The sequence below is a fragment of the Tiliqua scincoides genome, chromosome 1, assembly GCF_035046505.1.
Source record: "Tiliqua scincoides isolate rTilSci1 chromosome 1, rTilSci1.hap2, whole genome shotgun sequence".
Taxonomy (NCBI): domain Eukaryota; kingdom Metazoa; phylum Chordata; class Lepidosauria; order Squamata; family Scincidae; genus Tiliqua; species Tiliqua scincoides.
In genome coordinates, this window is record NC_089821.1 from 158073253 (window position 1) to 158092042 (window position 18790).

At 42.2% G+C, this 18790-nt stretch overlaps 1 protein-coding gene across 2 annotated transcripts in view; it reads left to right on the forward strand.

Annotated features, from left to right (window-relative positions):
• NBAS (NBAS subunit of NRZ tethering complex) overlaps positions 1-18790 on the forward strand; it is a 215911-nt gene that overhangs the window by 190390 nt on the left and 6731 nt on the right. For both annotated transcript variants that reach the window (XM_066611939.1, XM_066611948.1), the window contains 3 exons: positions 7350-7489; positions 12570-12714; positions 14222-14350. In XM_066611939.1, coding sequence (XP_066468036.1) covers positions 7350-7489; positions 12570-12714; positions 14222-14350 — 414 coding nt within the window. The remainder of the gene's footprint in view (positions 1-7349; positions 7490-12569; positions 12715-14221; positions 14351-18790) is intronic.

The window sequence follows — 18790 nt, forward strand, 5'->3', positions numbered from 1 at the left end:
ATATCTCCCTTCCGCGTAATGTTCAAAGCCACCTTCAGCTACCATTTTACTTTTGGGGGGCTGTGAGAGTGTTCAAGACTAATGATACAACAGCCTATGCTCTGTATCTTAGCACTAGAAGCTGACTGAGACTGAAATAGAAAAGTTTTAAATGCATTCACATTGTCTGTTAATTGTTTGAAAAGAATTGTTTTATCCTTCTCTCTGCCCCCATTTTGACATCTTTTTTAAAATCAGTGTCCTTTTTTCTCCTTGCCCACCCCGTTTCCTGCCTGGCTCCTAAAGGAGCTCTAGATAATGCCAGTGATGGATGTGGATTCTTATTGTGTAAAGATAATTTTAATGATATTGCCGTGTTCAATTCCCAGAAAGTGTGTGAAAGCCACCCTCAGTGTGTCTAAGTAATCCTCTTACTCAGGCTTTGCATACATCAAAGTGGAACTTAATATTTAATTATGCTGTAGGTGCTATAAGTTAGTGGTCCCCACAAATCAATGCACTGCTGGGAAACAGGCCAGCTTGTGCAGTTTTTTTAAAAAGTACTTTACAGAGGCAACCTCCTCACAGCTGGCAGTGCAGAAATTTCCAGTTCTCTAATGATTAGTTAACAAAATTAAAAATTCAGGTGTCCTCGTTTTCTCAAAGACTAGAGATACGTTAATTCACATCCCACTGACATCCCACTGGGGAGCTGGTGGCCCAGGGTGCTGGTTAACTAGTGACACACAGGGTGAGATGTGTTGTTTTTAATCCCCTTGATACATTTATCTGAGCTCTTCAGGTTCTGTAATTTTCTAGTTAACCGGAGCATTAAAAATGTGCCACAAAGTACTGTCGTTTTCCTTAAATGGGAAAATACCCAATTTTGAGGATTTTTTTTTTCCAAACTAAAGCCATATAACTAAGCAATTTCTTTGCTTTCGTATATCTGACCAAGTGTCATGGGTAATTTTCTGCTGGTCTGCACTTTCCAGACCGCTTGGTTTGATGCTTTTAAGCTCACAATTTGGCATGAATCTAACCTGGGAAAGGGCAGGTGTCACAACAGAGAGAAGGGCTGAACCCACAGTGGGTCATACAGACATTTTAGGAGTATCAAAACACATGTACACATGCACTCTCTCACCCTCCCATCTGTGGGAGATTTTCATACTATCTCAATTTATTTTTAATAAATATTCTCAGATTTATTCTCAAAACAGGGTAAAAGTGTTTGCCTATTTAGGCAGCATTGCCCTCATTCAGGATTGCATTTGTTTGCCCTTGTCAAGTGTGCAGATCTCATCACGTAGTTCTGTGGTAGCGTTCCATTCATAACAAAATTCCTGATTGGTTGGGATTGCTCTGTGACTGATCCAGAAATAAGTTTTATCTTTCTATAACTTCTGTATAATTAGAAGGAAGAGAAAATAGCCCAGAAGCAGCAGTAAATAAGGAAGACAGTGGCAATTATGGAACAAATTGGGATATTTTTTCAAGAAATATTTATACCCCCTTTACCCCAAAGTGCTGGTCTTTATCTGAATTTCAAAGTGGGGGAACAATCACTACAGCACTAAAACAGAGTAGTGTCACTAGTTGTTGGGAGAAGGTACAATCAGGTTGCATCTTCCACAAGGGTTAGGTACTGTAGTTGGCACATATGAGGAAAATGTTGTACAAGATAGGCAAAACTGCCTTAATTTTTAAAAATATGTACTGTCTCTTTAAAAACTAAAATGGTACTATGAGAGACATGTGGGAACTGAAGGAACTGTGGATCCATTCTCCTATGTCTCTCACTCCAAGGTACATACTTGGTGAGTGGAGAAGAACAGCAAGCAAAACTGCCCACTCTGTTTAAACTGTTATTTTTTCCCCTCTTTCTTTGTCGCTGAGTGTATACAGGTTGAGCCTAGAACTCACATGGATGGCACTAAAGGAACTAAAGCAAATCCATTTAAAAAACAAAGTTCCCTTGCTCCAGTGATTTAAAAACAGGCTTACTCACCTCCCTGCATTACAATCTCTGAGCATGAACTGGAGGTTGTCCATGACTTTGTGTACCTTGGCTCAACGATCTCCAACACTCATTCTATCGATACCGAGCTAAACAAGCGCATCGGTAAAGCAGCTACCACGTTTTCCAGACTCACAAAGAGAGTCTGGTCCAACAAGAAGCTGACGGAACATACCAAGATCCAGGTCTACAGAGCTTGCGTCCTGAGTACACTTCTGTACTGCAGCGAGGCATGGACTCTTCGCTCACAACAGGAGAGGAAACTGAGCGCTTTCCACATGCGCTGCCTCCGACGCATCCTCGGCATCACCTGGCAGGACAAAGTTCCAAACAACACAGTCCTGGAACGTGCTAGAATCCCTAGCATGTATTCACTGCTGAAACAGAGACATCTGCGTTGGCTTGGTCATGTCGTGAGAATGGATGATGGCCGGATCCCAAAGGATCTCCTCTATGGAGAACTCGTGCAAGGAAAGCACCCTACAGGTAGACCACAGCTGCGATACAAGGACATCTGCAAGAGGGATCTGAAGGCCTTAGGGATGGACCTCAACAAGTGGGAAACCCTGGCCTCTGAGCGGCCCGCTTGGAGGCAGGCTGTGCAGCATGGCCTTTCCCAGTTTGAAGAGACACTTTGCCAACAGTCTGAGGCTAAGAGGCAAAGAAGGAAGGCCCATAGCCAGGGAGACAGACCAGGGACAGACTGCACTTGCTCCCGGTGTGGAAGGGATTGTCACTCCCGGATTGGCCTTTTCAGCCACACTAGACGCTGTGCCAGAACCACCTTTCAGAGCGCGATACCATAGTCTTTCGAGACTGAAGGTTGCCAATACAATACTGACCTTTGTGATGTAAGATAAGAGTAATTAAGAAGACCATCAATCAGCCATTCTCCAAGCACTTAGAAAGTCGCTTCACTCAGCCCCTCCCTCCACCAATGCAAAGTGATCAGGGAAAGGGAGGGGTCGCCTGGAGAGAGAAGGATTGTCAGCCAGTTGCTCCCCCCCTCCCATTAAGGAGACTATTGTTAAAGGACTGTTCGGCTTTTTAAACTGATTTTAAAGGGATGCATTTTTCCCCTTCTCCAGGGATCAGCACATTCCTTCTCATTTGCAGTGGCCATTCGTGTTGAGTCAAATCTGTGTATAACAAGGCTGGACCTGTACTTGAATTCCGAAAGTACAATGTGCTTATGATGCAACCTGGCTGTATGCAGAAAACATATTTAAACCAAGACAGTGGCCCAAGTTGACATTTTGAATCTAAAGCAGTTTTGCCTGCTTGCATGTTTTTGTTTTGTCAGACCCAGAATTGTGATGTTGTTTGTAGATCTGAATAGTGTGGCAGAGCAGGTGTGGCTGCTTGTGAAATTTTCCAAAGAGACTTTTCCCAATCTGCTGCTGCTTCTGTGAACCAAAGCTGGCCTTTTACCTAAGGGTCAATGTGGTCTGGTGCTGCCTTACATAATTTCAATCACAAGCATAGCAAGACTGGCTTGGGTCACTCTCAGTTGGCATGCACCCAGCACCAGGTGCCATGCACGTAGATGGTGGGCAACCCTGAGTGTTGTGGCTGAATAAATATATCTTACTCAAGTACTGTCAGAGGCTAAACATTCACCTTAAAATACTGTGCTACCCAGAAATTGCACTGATGAGTTTGTGTATTGCATGGCAAGCACTGAAACAAATACTAAAGACCCAATTCTGACCATGGGAAATGCCAGCGTTAACACCACATGCACCAGTGCAAAGCCCACAGAAGCCCCTCTATCAGTGGGCACTACATAGTTACCAGCGTGGCAACCAGGCAGTCATGCACCACTCTTAACAGGGTGCAGACTAGCCTGCAGCATAACCCTGCCAGTGGAGAAGATACAATAGGGGAGAGGGTGTGGTGGGGTGGGGTGGGACAGGCAGGGAAAGGCGGAATTGATGGGCGGCAGATCCCAAACCTCCTTTCCATTACAGATGCACCAGCAACAGAGCTGGTGTAGATCAGAAGAGACCTATAGGGAGCAATGCAGCAGCTGGAACAAGCACATAATCGTAATACCTCTCACTGCCCCTCAACTAGCCTCAGCACTATGATGGTACATAGGATCTGATAGACATCACACAAGTGACTCTGTGCTAACATAAGAAGAGCCCCACCAGATCAGGCCAAAGGCATATCTAGTCCAGCTTCCTGTACGTAACAAATGGCCCACCAAATGCTTCAGAGAACACACAAGACAGCAGACATAACCTGCGTCCTGGTGCCCTCCCCCGCATCTGGCAATCAGAGGCAGCCTACCTCTATCTTGCGCATACCTACCATGACTTGTAACCTGTGATGAACTTTTTCTCCAGAATTTTGTCCCCTCTTAAGGCATCTAGGCAAGATGCCATCACTATTTCCTGTGGCAAGGAGTTCCACAGACTAATCACACGCTGGCTAAAGAAATATTTTCTTTTGTCTGTTCTCTCTCAACACTTTAGTGGATGTCCCCTGGTTCTGGTGTAATGTGAGAGGGAAAAGAGCGTCTCTGTAGCCACTCTATCCATCCCCTGCATAATTTTGTATGTCTAAATCATGTCCCCCCTCAGGCGCCTCTTTTCTAGGCTGAAGAGGCCCAAACGTTGTAGCCTTTCCTCATAAGGAAGGTCTCAGCGCAGCAGCTGTGTAAGTTTGGGCTATGTTGTCTGTCTCAGTTTTACCTGCTGGATTTCTTTTCATCCCTGATGTATGGATATACAGGTAATTGTGTATGTCATTTTGTGCATTGAACAAAAAATGTGTGCGTGCTGCTGGTGTTAAAATCAGCAAGGATCATGGTCTGGTTGAGGTGTGCAGACAAGGCTTAATTTTTCTCTAGAGATTTTCCATCTACCTGAGATGCTAGATAAAATGGAGCAAATAATTTATCCACCAGAGTCTCCCTGCTGTCAAGTTAGAATAACAATTTGTCAGTCAGTCTCTTTCATCTGAAGTTGGCCTCCTTTGGAGCAGGGAGTGTCTCCAGCTGTATGTGTTCATAATGACCCACACACAATAATTGCCCACATAGCTCAGGAAGACCACAACTGGAGATGGAAAAGTAATTGAATGAGGAGGAGATTTTATTCTAGTCACATCCTTCTTGTCACTTTAGCACAATATCTTAAGATAAAGCATATATCTAATTTGAGTTGTACTTGAGAGCCCTTCTGTTGTGAATAAATCTGAAGGTAGCATATTTTACTAGAGTCTCACTGTTACTGGAAGTGTATTGTAGCAATAAGGGACTACTCTCAATTGCCGCCTTTGCAGTTCTCTCTTTAATGCAGTATTAATTCAAATTCACATTGTAGCCGAGAACCCAAGAATATTTGTGAGATACTTACTTTTACATGGCCCTGAATGTATTAACATGCATTTTGCTAGGATGTGAATAAATCTTCCATTGTTTTGAGGCTTGGTAGCGGAATTAAAGACAGAGTCGTTTTTTATGGGCATTTGACAAATGTGCATAGTTTATCTAAACTTCCAAGTAAGTCTGTGAAAGGTAAATGCTGGGTTTCTACATATCAGTGCTGTAGCAACTTCCCTTTTCCATTCATTCTGGCAAAAACTGATTCTTTAAACAAATGAAGTACATTTCACCACTTTCACATAGATTGTCATAATCTAGTGAGAAACCACAGTTTTTGGCATTTACTGAATCATCTCTTGTACTGAGCCGCATAATAATTCCTGTTTACATATACATGAGAGAGAAAACACAAACTTAGGATTATCAGGAAAAGTAGCCAGCAGTTGAATCATCAGTCATAGTTGTCCTGGTGACCCTGGATTCTTTCCTATTGGAGTGTTTGTGGAAAGAAGAAATACAAGGGAACACCTCTACCACCTTGATCTCCATGGCATCTTTCTGTGGTTTCCAAAATTTTTAAGAAAACTAAGGCTGCAATCCTATCCACACTTTCCTGGGAGTAACCCCTGCTGGTTATAATGGGCTTCCTTCTGAGGAGACGTGCATAGGATTGGGCTGTCTCTAGCTTGATAAGAGCCCAGTCCTAACTAATTTTCCAGCACTGATGCAGCCACAATGCAGCCCAGAGATAACAAACATTTTCTTACCTTGAGGAGGCCTTTGTGACTGCCTCTCCAATGCAGGATGCAGCCCATGCCCCATTGGCATGGCTGCATCAGTGCTGGAAAATTGGATAGGATTTGGCCCTAAAGCTCTGGAGGCATCACAGTCTCCTTGGTTTAAGTCCAAAACCTGTAGTTTTGTACAAATGTGCAGAATATACGTATTCATGAGAAGGAAAATTAGGCAAATGACCAATTATCATTATGTCAATGAGATCCTTTCTGCCATCCGGTATTCATCATACAACGAATGTTTGTGCATTATATTTATTCCCATGTTTATTATGTGCAGTAGATTATAATATTGGCTTAGATTTTAAGGTGCTCTTGTGTAAGCCAAAGGCACTTCTTATGCAAGCGAGAACCAATTTATTGCTGAGCCCTTTTATGCTTCTCCAACCTTCCATGCCATCCTCTTTCACCCAGTTCCAAATCCTCAAGCATGAATTTTCAAAAGGAGTCACAGTCTGTGTGTGGAACAGCACATAGCACTTAGAACGTATATATACATTCAATAGTTATCCAATATTAAGCATTATTCTGGCTTTAGTTTGTGTGCTGTGAACAAATACTGTCATGATAGAGTAGCATCCCTTATCCTGCAAGCAGAAAATTTCCTTGCATGAATGCAAGTCATCTTCTGCAAGTGAAGGGAGCTTCCAGTGTCATAGCTGCACTCCACACAAAAGTAGGATACAATCCAATAACAATGACACTTATTTGAATTTTTAAATGGTTTTTCTTATTGTTAATCTTTCCAGGTGGTATGATGTTTTGTGGGAATTTCTAAATAAACTATTGATATATATCAAAACAGAGGATTTTTAATATTTAATGTTACAGTAGAAATGTTATACCACATATACAGTGATCAGCACTGGAAACATTATAAATTGTATTTGAAGGTCTAGGGAAATCAAGGGGTTGGAGGAATCGCTTGTTGTAATCCATTAATCTGTTTTTGGTGAGTTTAATGTTGTTTTGGGACTATAACTTTCAGTAATTTCATATTATCTATGCGTGGTCTTGTGTCTGGCACACATAATTGGAGATGGAACAGAATAAAATGCTTCTTAGGAAAAAAATCTCAGATTGCTTCTGCGTTGTTTTTGAACTGACTTCGCTCACAGAGATGGAATACATCATATTTATTGCTGGCAAATTATACTATAGTTGGCTCATTAATCTGACTCCTACACTTAACATGGGTTGTTGCTTTCTCCCAATTCCTTAGGTAGAAATAACTGATATTGAAAATGAAGAAAAAAGGTACTCTCTCTTCCTGGAACTTTTGGACTCTAGCGAGAATGACACAGAATTTCAACCCTTAGTCATACTCTTGCAAGCTTGGCCACCTATGAAAAGCATCGACATGTAAGTATTTTTTTTCCACACATGAACATAAGCAAAAAAAGAAGTATTAAAAGAAAAAAGACTAAATTTGTTGTCCTACATTTGATTTTGAAATTACATTTGATTTTGTAGCCAAAAAGTTTCAAGTGTCAAGGGCTTGGATTTGCCCAATCTTTTACGCAGCGCCAAAAAAAAAAGCTAGTTTGTTTCTGCATTTTTGTGAAATCCATAAAACTACCAAATTTTATTTATTTTTTTAAAACGATGATTTTAAGGTATTTTCCCCCTGAACAAATTGCAAACTAATAGTGGTGTTCCAACAGTTATGCTCAGTATGTTTTTACTACTTTGTATATTTGTATATTAATAAAACGTTAGTAACAGATTCTAATACAGGTACATTGATTTCTAAGAATGTTTACTCAGCTTGACCTCAGCTTTATCAAACACCCATTTTGACTTGCTATTGATTATGAGACATAAAAACAATTTTATAGAGCAGAGGAAAGTAGGTTGGATAAAAGAGAGGGCTCTCACCTCCTGGCTCTGCTTGTTTTTTTTTTTTGAAAACTTATCAGTACATGAAGAAAATAAAGCATGCTGCTGTTCCCATCACCTGTTCCCATCCAACAGTCCAGAATGCCCCAACCTAATATCTCTTTTTTCATGTAGAAATGAGGAATTATTCATTTGAGGGAGAAAAACTGCTCTAGTTCTTTCATCAGAAATATGTGACAAGCCAATTCCTTCCTTAATTTGTAGACAAGCCGTGCAATCCAATGCATGTATACTCAGAAGTAATCTCACTTATTTTGATGGGAGTCATCACTATAATTGAACTTGAGACTTTCTGCTAGCAAAGCACATGCTCTTACCCTGAGGTGTGGACCCTTCTTTGTCTTCCTGCTGATCTGTAACCTTACTTGTCTTCAAGACTGTGGGCTAGTTCACACTTTTTGTGTGTATGCCACTTTTCAGTTTATATTTATTTTTCAGCATGTTTAGGCTGCCTTTCTATGGAAGTATTCAAGGCTGCAAACACAGGTGCAAGGTTTAAATAATATATCCAAAGCAAACCTTGAAATTTTTCCAAAAACATGTTCCTCTGTGTGGACGTTCCCTGAAACTGTTGCATTAATGCAACAATTTCAGCATTGTGCAAACACATCTGTGGTAGATGGTGGGTTAAAATGACAGTAAACCTTTACCCTGCACATGCCCGATCTCGTCTGATCTTGGAAACTAAGCAGGGTCAGGCCTGGTTAGTACTTGGATGGGAGACTGCCTGGGAATACTGAGTGCTGTAGGCTTATACCATAGTCTTTCGAGACTGAAGGTTGCCAACCAACACAAGTCAAAAACTGGATCAATCCATAGCAATCAGGAGCCCGTTTATAAAGCTAAGTGCTTGCAGAAAAAGACAACTTCTTTACCTACTGGAAAGTGTTCTTGGTTATCAGGAACAGAGGGGCTGTGCATATTTTGTTCATGCCGATCATCTTTCTAATCAGAAAAGCAGCAGAAATTTTCTTTTATATTGTCAGCTCTGTTATTGCTGAATCCCACTAATTCCTATGTGTTAAGCTGTTCCCATGTGACTATACATCACTTCCATGAGCCCCTAAATTACAGTTTTGAAGTGATTTAAACCCCTGCTTATAAAGTAATGCATTTACCAGTTAAGCCCATCTAGAAAGAGAACAATCAGACAAATGAAACTACAGCAGTCATGCAAGCTCTGGTGCTATCTGTACATACTACAGTGTAGTAACATAATGTTGGGTGAGTACATCAATAACTAGACAATGCTATATTCCTTGTAAAGTCAGTGGAGCCCCTGTTATGTGTGCAATTTTTGTACTTCCCTAGCTACCCCTTGCTTTACGAGCAATACTGAAGCAAATCAAAAAGTATGCTGCTCTTTGCTTTTCCAGTTACAATCTCAAATGGTGCTGTTTCAGCTGTGTATGGTACATCATACACAAAGCCTGTGCATCTTACCCCTATACAGCTGTAAAGAAAGCAAGCATACCTGCTTCAGCTTTTATTCGCCTGTTGGCTTTATGAGAACTGCAGCTATTTATGTGGCATATAAAGAATTTCTTTCCATTTTAAATACTTTGTTCTTGTTCTTTCTTCTGCTCTAAAAGTTTACTTTTGGCCAGAAGGATAGATAAATAGTTGCTCTACTTTTGTCGCTACTGTTACAGAACTGTGACAAAATCTTCAAATAAGCACACAAGACAGATGCTTGAGATTAAGCTGGGCCCCTTTATTGAAAACAAATACGAAACAGAAAGAACCTGAAGCAGGAAGAGTCCTCCTCCCACCCTTAAATGCAGGCAGCTGACTTAGGGGAGGCAGCCAACATCTGTCCATTCTCTGGAGTGGGTGTTCCCATTGTGGCTCCAAGCTGTGGGCCAGCTCTCGAGTTTCTCAATGCCAACCCCATAAGGGTCAAGGCAGTTGAACTGCACTGACACCCCAAGCCATGACAATCCCAGGCCAGGGGGTCATCAACCAATCTCCATGAACCAGTAAGAGTCTAAGGAATAGTTTTCTCCCCCCCCCCCCCGCCACAAAGTTTTTGACCTCAGGTTGCATACCAAATAACCTACTCCTTCCTCCCTTGCCCGCAGTCTGCCTGCCACATGGGGCAGGATGGGGAAGGTCGGCCCCCACATGACCTGTGGCTCTCAGACCAGGATCCATACTCAATCATCATGATTTTAGCTAGTTGAATTATCAATTAAATGTCCACCAATTTGCATATGAATGAAAATGTTTTCTGGAGGAAAAAGCATACTTTTATTGTTCTAGATCAGTGGTCCCAAAGTTTTTTCACTTGTGTACCCCTTGGAAGCCTGTTTCCATAAATTGTACCCCTCATATTAGCAAAATGTTTGTGATATATTTACTGTTACTTCAAATATATTCAACTAATTATCTGTGTCTGATAATACACAATTTGATGACCAAAAACTGGCAGTTGGCACCACAAGGTATTCTAATACAAACCTACCTTTTTTCACCAGTTCTTTTTCGAGTACTCCTAAGGTTCTGGCAAGTACCCTTGGGGGTACACACATCCCAGGTTGGGAACCACTGATCTAGATGATGCGTGCACATGTCACAGTTGGCATCATCTTAGAAAAAGAGCGATCATGACTTTTCAGAGATGGTACATGCCATGGCTTGTGCAAGTTCCTGCATTAAAGCAGTGAACAGGTTTTTTTTTTTTTTTTAATGCCTAGCCAATTGGCCTCCATATAATTTTCTATTAACAAGGTCCTCCATTTCTTGATTATGCAAAATCTTTAATATGGCAAATAATCATATATTCTCAGCTTGCCTTGCACAATTCTGAAGGGTCATATAGTGACTTCCATGCCAGTAATATTCAAACAGCTCAGATGAACTCAGCTATCATCTGGTCATAATTTCAACACTTCAGTGAAAAGAAGGAAGTATACTGTTAGCAGCAGGACTTATAAAAACAACATTCTGTGATGGTGACTAATTAAAGCAGTTTAATTAAGTTGTTGAGTAGGGATAAAGATAATGACTCTTCATCAACTTGCATTCAAATATAACTAGCACAGACAATGCCGAAACAGCTGACTGGAATACCCTTACCTCTGCCACTTTCTTTGTATATTGCAAGCATTCTGTCAAAGAACAGACTTGAGCAAAAGCAGTTCAAAGACTTGGAGACTCCCTCAGACCATGTTGGTACCTCATGCATCTCACAGTGTCCTCTTCCCACAGATACACAAAAGTAGTTCTTTCTCCTTTCTCTTAACTCCTATACTGGCTGTTTGTATTTTAGTAGGGAGCAAACTTTGCAATAAGTTATAAAGAATCCAACAGATGGAGCAAGATATGTCAGTTTTTCACCCAGAGGCACATGGGAAAATGTATACTTCAGCAGGAAATGTGGTTCACTTGGAGTCCACTCAATAACATATTCACTGACTCCCAGTTCTGATGTGAAAGAGGAGAAACATCTCCAGTGGCTCACCAGACCGGGGTCAACCCTGTTAGACACCACAAATGTTCATCTCTGCCTTTTCCAAGAAGTCATCTTTGAGCAATTGTGTCCCATGGTCTGCTGCTGTGTCGGCTTTCGGAAAGCATTACCCTAGCCTAGGCGTGTAGTAATTTATTTATTTATGTATTTAACAAAAAGAAAACTGTATTCTGTCCTTCAATAAAAGGCATTCTCAGGGTGATGTACAGGATGAAATCTAAAATAGTGCCCAACAATATCACTAATAACAGATCAGTCAAAAAATAAGCAGCAGATTAAAAACCAATTACATAAAAGATTAAAAGCCTAGGGAAGTGCATTTATACCTAAGAGCATTCTTGGTATGCTCTGGAGGGGGCCTACTTCTGCAGCCTTTTGAGAGCACCCTTTAGGAGCTATGCTGGATGTTGATAAGGGTCCCTAGCATATTGAGAGAAACATGTGCCTCTACAGATGACAGCCCTTCCAAAGGATTCTGCTTTCAAAGCAGGCTCACAAGAGGGGAGATCATGTGGGTCTGCCTCTGCTCACCCAAGCCCTGTGTTCAGGTCTCCACCTACACTTGCCAGCCCAGTGCAGCTGCGGGTGGGGGGGGGAGGGAGCTGCTCTGTCTTGCAACCCTGAGGCAGCCCATCCCATCAAGGCAGCCAAACTGACAAAGGTTGGTGGGGAGAAGCCTGGCTGGCTTGTCCATGTCTCTCCTGGTCCTTCTTTGCCAGCAATCCAAGCCTGCACTCCACGACTGGCCCCCCTGAGGGAAGCCTCCAAGTGCAGAGGGAGGTTCAGCTGGAAGGCTGCAGCATGCTTTCTGGGGAAAAGTGTCACACTGCTTTCTTTGCACATGTGCAAGCCGCTCTTAGTTACGTCTCAATGCCGGGAAGTTTTAAATGGCGATGCCCAGGCTTTGCCCACTTCTAAAATGGTGTCGCCTAGGTCTTTTGCCTTCTTCCAAGATGGCTGCCGCCAGCTTCTCGCAGCCCACCAGAAATCGGGTCGCGACCCACCAAGTGGGTCTTGACCCACAGTTTGAGAATCACTGGGTTACAAGAAAACTTTTTGTCTACATTCTAGAGTTTGTCCAAGTAATAATCCTTGGGTTAAACTGGGAACTGCAATGCTTATGAAGTGCCAGCAGGAGCATAAGGAGAACATGGGGAATGAGATTCTGAAAATCTGTCGCTCTTTATATGAGACAAAACACATGCTGTCTGCAGAGGTAAGTCTGGCTAGATAGGAGGGGGATTAAGTCTTTGTTTTGCAGCCTGGACAACTATAAACTGATGCACTACATCATGTGTAGCTTGACCCATGCAGACCTTTCCTCACTTGTGATCTTCTTAGCTGGAGATGCCAGGAATTGAATCATGTGCTTTCTGGCAAAACGATGGCCCTCCCCAAAGGCATAGGATCCTATGTATAGTTTATGTTAACCTGTTAGCATAGTGAATTGAATATAGTGAATGTTGACCTGGTAACAAATGAATTGAGTCTTGGTGTTTGAGAAGTCAGAGGCTTGCTCTTGCTTTGTCAGTATGAATCAGTTGGTCTGTTTTCCACTCTGATGCAGAAGGTGTGTGGGCAACCAATTGCTGGTTGAGCCTATTCCTAAACTAGCTAATGATGATAAAATAGCGATATAGCAATAGGCAGAAATTTGACTGTTCATGGTTTTTGTTGCTTGTTTTCCAAGTTAATGGTCTAAATCTGTCACTGGACAGCTGTAACCCCTAGTGAAGTAGGACACTAGAAGAATTCAGAAGTGGTGGGACTTAAATACCACATATGATCTGCTAAAATTAAAAGTATGGAGCATTCTCGAATCTCTTGTTTGTTTTCTGATTTGTTTCTGGTGGTCAACAAAAAGAAGCCTTGGAGACTGTAGGATGCAACAGTGAGAGTTGTATATGTCTGCACCTTTTCTGTGTGTCTGGGAAGCAGAATTTATTGCCATGAACACAGTGTTTGCAAAAATTGGCTGTTAGAATGCACAGCCTGGGTGAAGCAACAGCTTTATAGTGTTGGTAATATTTTATGTCTGCAAACCTATCAAAGCCTTAAGTGAAGTAGTAGTGTCATAAGGGCCTTGACAGAAATATAAAACTCCTTTCAAACAAACCGAACGAACATTTTTGTACCTAAAGAGAGGGAGGAAAGAAGGATATCCATTAGGCACCATCTAAGGGCTGCAGTTTAATTGGCTCTGGGGCTACTGCTTCCCCAAAGCAGGAAGTAGAAAGTGGTGATGGCAGCGACAACAGGATGGTCAGCCAGTGCCTGTAGGCATACTTCAGGGTTTGATTTGCTGATATGCAACAGCCATGTGTAAATGTATAAGGTAGCCCAAGAAACATTCACAATGAAATGAGCTTCTCTTTCATGTGTGTGTGGGTGTATTCTTCCTTAGCATACATGGGGAACAAGAGTTATCCTTAGAAGGAGAAAGCAGCGATTTGATTCTCCTCTGTACAGGTCCACATAATAGGAAGTGTTAGGTGACTTTGACCTCAGTGAAGCAAATATCCCTTTTTATTTATCTAGCTAATTCCTCCTTTCAACTTTTCAAATCAGGCTTATTTCCCACTGAGGCTGGCTTTGTTTGTTTTAAAAGAGTTGACTTTCATCTTGCACTTGATGCAAGACTTTCCTGTTTCCGCTATGAGTTGTTCTGTTGCTGTGTGTGTGTCCCTGTTGTCTGACTACATGAGCTTTACTTTTGTTTCCAGTGTATAAAGGACCTCAGTTTGCTGCTACTTGACCAGTCCCTTCTGCTGCCAGCTCTGAAACTGCTTGTGGAAAGCAGAGATCAAGATCTTCACGCTGTGGCGCTGGAGCAGATCGCAGCTGTTGCTAAGGTATGAACAGTTGAATTAACCACCCCTTTTTGGTTCAGGTAATAAATTAGCTCTTTTATCTTCATGTAGAAAGGCAGGCCTCTTGAGTGTGTTATCTCTATTACGACTTTCTAAAGCTTTTGTGTCTGCAATCTGCGCAACCAAAGGGCTAGGCAGTTCTTTTTATATGCTCAAGGTGATTAAAGCTAACAATCTTTTTAAATTTTGCGTTATCTGCCTAAGCAGTTATTTAGTCAAATAACAAAAGCCCTTTTGTATCTTCCTTCATGCTTTAGTGGTTTGGTTATGCATTCGCTAGAATGCAGTACAAGCTATAGTGTACTGAACCTGGTCAGCACTTTGACTAGAGGTCTTCCACAGGTATCTGGCAGAAGCATTTGACTTGTGTCCCTGATGTCAAACCTGTAAGTTCTTATGTTGCAAGATGTGACACCAGTAGTGAACAAAGCAGGTGGCCAGGCCCCCCCCCCCGACCCTAGGTACCAAGCTGCAGTGGTGTGCACTGGGGGTGGGGGGGGAGGGTGACACGCTCCCCTTCTGTGGCACTCTGGGTATTTCCAGGGGCTGCCACAGGATGGGGGGGTGCATGCGGCACTTATCACTGGAAGCAGCGAGAGCCACAAATTGGGCCTACCCTTTCTCCATTAGCTCCGAACGGATCCAAAATGGCTCTAAACAGCTCCATTCTGGAAGCAGGGGCACACCCAGTGTAAGGCAGGGGCAATGCAATGACATGGGGGAGTGATGCTTCCACACACTTTGCCCAGTCCTGGGAGCCCAGAGGCTCCCATACGACAGTGTGTGACACTCCTGAAAAAAGAAATAGAATTCCAAGCATACAAACTATATGAATAGAATTCCCCCGTGTGTGCGTGCGTGTTTGTGTTCTGAAAAGCACACTCGTAACAGTGTGCCTATAGAGCTAAGAAGTTTATTCCCATCTCGACAGGCTGCTGTCCACTGCTGCATGTTCACGAACATCTGTGTCAAATTCATTGGTGAAGGTACCTTTTAAGCAGCCACCTCTCCAAATGATTGCACATTGGTCAGGTGCTACAGAATCCACAGCTGTGTGTCAACTGATGCAGTCTTGGAATAGACGGTGCTCTAAGTTCATTTGTCTGCTCGGTGCTCTAAGTTCATTTGTCTGCTCTGTGCTCCTGCTGTTGTATGTTTCAGATGAATGCAATCTGCTGCTTTACTCTCGCTAGCCAGCAAGGGGAAGGGGGAGATCCATTGAACTCTGCATTTCCTTACCTCTCTGAATGTTAAACAAAAGGCAGGGCTTTCCAAATATAAGAGAGCTGATGATAGCCTGACTGTTAAAGAAGGTAACCAGAATGTTTCTCCCTCAAGTCAGAAAGCAGAAGTTTTTTTATATGCTTGTCTAAGCATTTGTACAACTTGTGGTTTATATAACATGATATTTGAATAAAATATTCTCTTTTTATTTCCTTTTAGAGGTTTCGGTTGGTTTGCCTTTGTGTTTGAGTGCTGGATATTTTTCTTGTTGATTTTTTTTTCCTCCCAAGCGCTATACCTATTTACATTAAGCAGGAGAATCATAACTAGCATCTGGAAAGCAAAATCACAGCCTATTGATTGCCTGACACAGAGCTAGCCCAGCTCACAAACATGGCTGTGCGGGGGAAATGCAGACCTCTTGCATGCTGATCCAATGTATTATTTAGCCATTTGTTGTACAATGCTGACAGCTTTATGGAAGTTTACATTTAAAAGGATGATGCTGGGAAGTGCTGATAGGAAGAATTCCACAGCTTTTGCCTGCAATAAAAGGCCAAACTCCTTTTGTAAGCTTCTCTGAAATTGCAGAAGCCTTGTGTTGTTGCATAAACTTCTGCAAGCTGCCAATTCCATCTTTCCCCCCCCCCCGCACCCATCAGAAATAAACTAGTCCCCCTTTGACAAAGAATATAATGTATAAATAATTGAAATAACTTTAGTGTTGCCTGTTTAAAGTGGTTTGTCTGTGGCCATTGGATTCAATGCTTGCTTTTAAACCGTTGTCTCTCTCAAAGAAAAGGGGCACATTCTTTTTTTCTTTGTCTGGGTTTCTTTTTTTTCTTGGCTATATCAGCAGGCGAAGTTGAAGCCTGATCATATTTCTTTGATTAATGCAGTGGTTTCTGAATCACATCTTTTAACAATGCAAGCAAATAATGCTTATTTACTGTGTGTGGATGCAAGCTGAGGCAAAGAAAAAAAGGCCATGAAGAATAGAGAGGTACGATTGAATGAATTAGCATTGACCTGATGTAGATGTCATTGCTTTTTGACAAATTTTACTCACCTGGCTATATGGATGTCCTCTGAAGCTGATTCATGTTGTTCCTTTTGTTCACGGTGAAATATGTGTGTTGACTTTGTATAGTATGCTGGGATGTAGATGCTTTTAATTATAAGCACAGCGATTTGTGACAATAGTGTTGAACCCCATAATCTGTGCATCAGTAAAAATAAATAATACAGAGGAGGCTATAAGAAGGAATTTTGTGTTGACAGTGATTGATGTCTGGGTTCTATTCAGATGAAACTGTTTGGTTTAAGAACCTCCTTGCTGCCCAGAAATGGGCACTTGGGGGGCGCATGTGCTGCCCTCTGCAGTTGGGTGGCATTCACAGAGGCCTCCTCAAGTTAAAGGAATGTTTGTTCCCTTACCTCAAAGCTGCATTGCCCTTATCTCAGAACTGGAAGGTTGGTTAGGATTGCACCCTTAATGAAGATGTAGAGGAAGTTCTATCCTTTAGTTAAGATACTGAGTGGGGCAGGAGTGGAGTTCAAGGTTTGCTTGTTGGGCAGGAACTGCAAGGGATGAATTAACAGGGTTAAATATCCACACGGCTGGACTGCTAATGATTCCTAGTGTATACAGTAGCTCCAAGGACCCACTGATGGAAGCAGCATGCTGTACCACCTCCATCACTTCCCTGGCAGTGGTAAAAGCAATGGCTTCTTGGCAGCTCCTCCTCCCGCCTGCTCACTCTACTGAAAAAGCAGAGGGCAGGACTAAGGGCTGAAACAGAGAAGGAGTAGAGATGTAGTCACTCTAGCCACTGAATATCTACTACTCCCTTGCTCTGGCCCTGTTCCCACCCTTAGCTTTTTCAAATGGCAGAGCAGAAGCTGAGGAACAGGATGGGGCAGAGCTGCTCAGCAACAGCAGCCCTGCCAATGGAGCATGTTACACAGACACCGCCATCCTTGCAGCAAGACCTAAATACTTAGCAGCTTAAACGCTTGTTAGGGTCACGACTTTAAATAATTCAGATGAAACATTTATTTTGGTATGGGGAAAAAAAGAAATTGAGGCCCTTATCCAGTTAGTCCCTTATACCTGCCATGAGGCACAGGCTGCTGACCTGTCAGGACAGCTCTCCACTCACAAGAAGGCTGCTGCCAGTTGGGTAGAGGGGCTCCCGTGCAGAAAACTCCCATGTAGGGGCTATAGAGACATGATCTCTTATGCTGTCTGTAAAGTGTCAGGGAACGTACAAGAGGTCTAGAAGGAAAAGAAAGATTTTGAATGCTGCTTCCATCTCAAGCTAAGATAAAAATCACTACTTATTGGCCAGTTTACATAGCATTTTTAGATTTGTCCCTGGAGTACTGAAGGAAGATATGTGTGATACAGTTGGCTTATTTTCCAATCGCATTTACAACTATAAAACGATAAAAGAGGCCATTTGGTCAATGGAAATGAATTTAGCCATAGATTTCTTGTAGTGGTCCTGTCTTAATAAGCTGAAATAACAATTGTGTAGTCCTCAAACATGATTTTTTTTTTTCTTCCTGTATTAATCCAGGAAAAAAGAGAGGAATAACTGTCATGGCATGATTTTTTTTATGCATAGGAAGAATTGGAGCATATAGCTCATGGTAAAACTTCAGAAGTCATTGCTTGAATGGGACTCTTAAGCCAAAATCGTCCCCAAGGAGGTTCTGGTCACAATCATGCCCTCTTATTTGGAGGGCACAAAGCATACCTCTTCATAAAACCTGTGCTGAGGTATTCATCAGCCTATCTGTCATCAGAGGCCCAATCTGTGTACCATAAAGACATCCTTGCTTCAGCTTTTGGTGGGTGATTTTTACTGTCTGATAGGCCTGTATTAACTTTTTCCCCCTGCTTCAATGAGATGGTCCAGTTTATTTTATGATGCGGTGCCTTGTTGATGTAACTTGTTCTTGGGTTTTATTTGATTGCTTTGTGTCAAATGCTTCATAAACTACCTTGGGCTGCCCTCTGGCTAGGAAAGGTAGGATATGAGTGTTTTGAAATGAAAACAAATTAAATGTGTACAAGGTACAGCAGGGTAGAGCCCTGCTGGTCAGAACCTCTGCATGCTTTTGGCCCGAGTAACACACACAAAGTTAGGCAGGGGTTCAGTTCTTTGGTTGTTACTGAAACAGTTGTGGGGT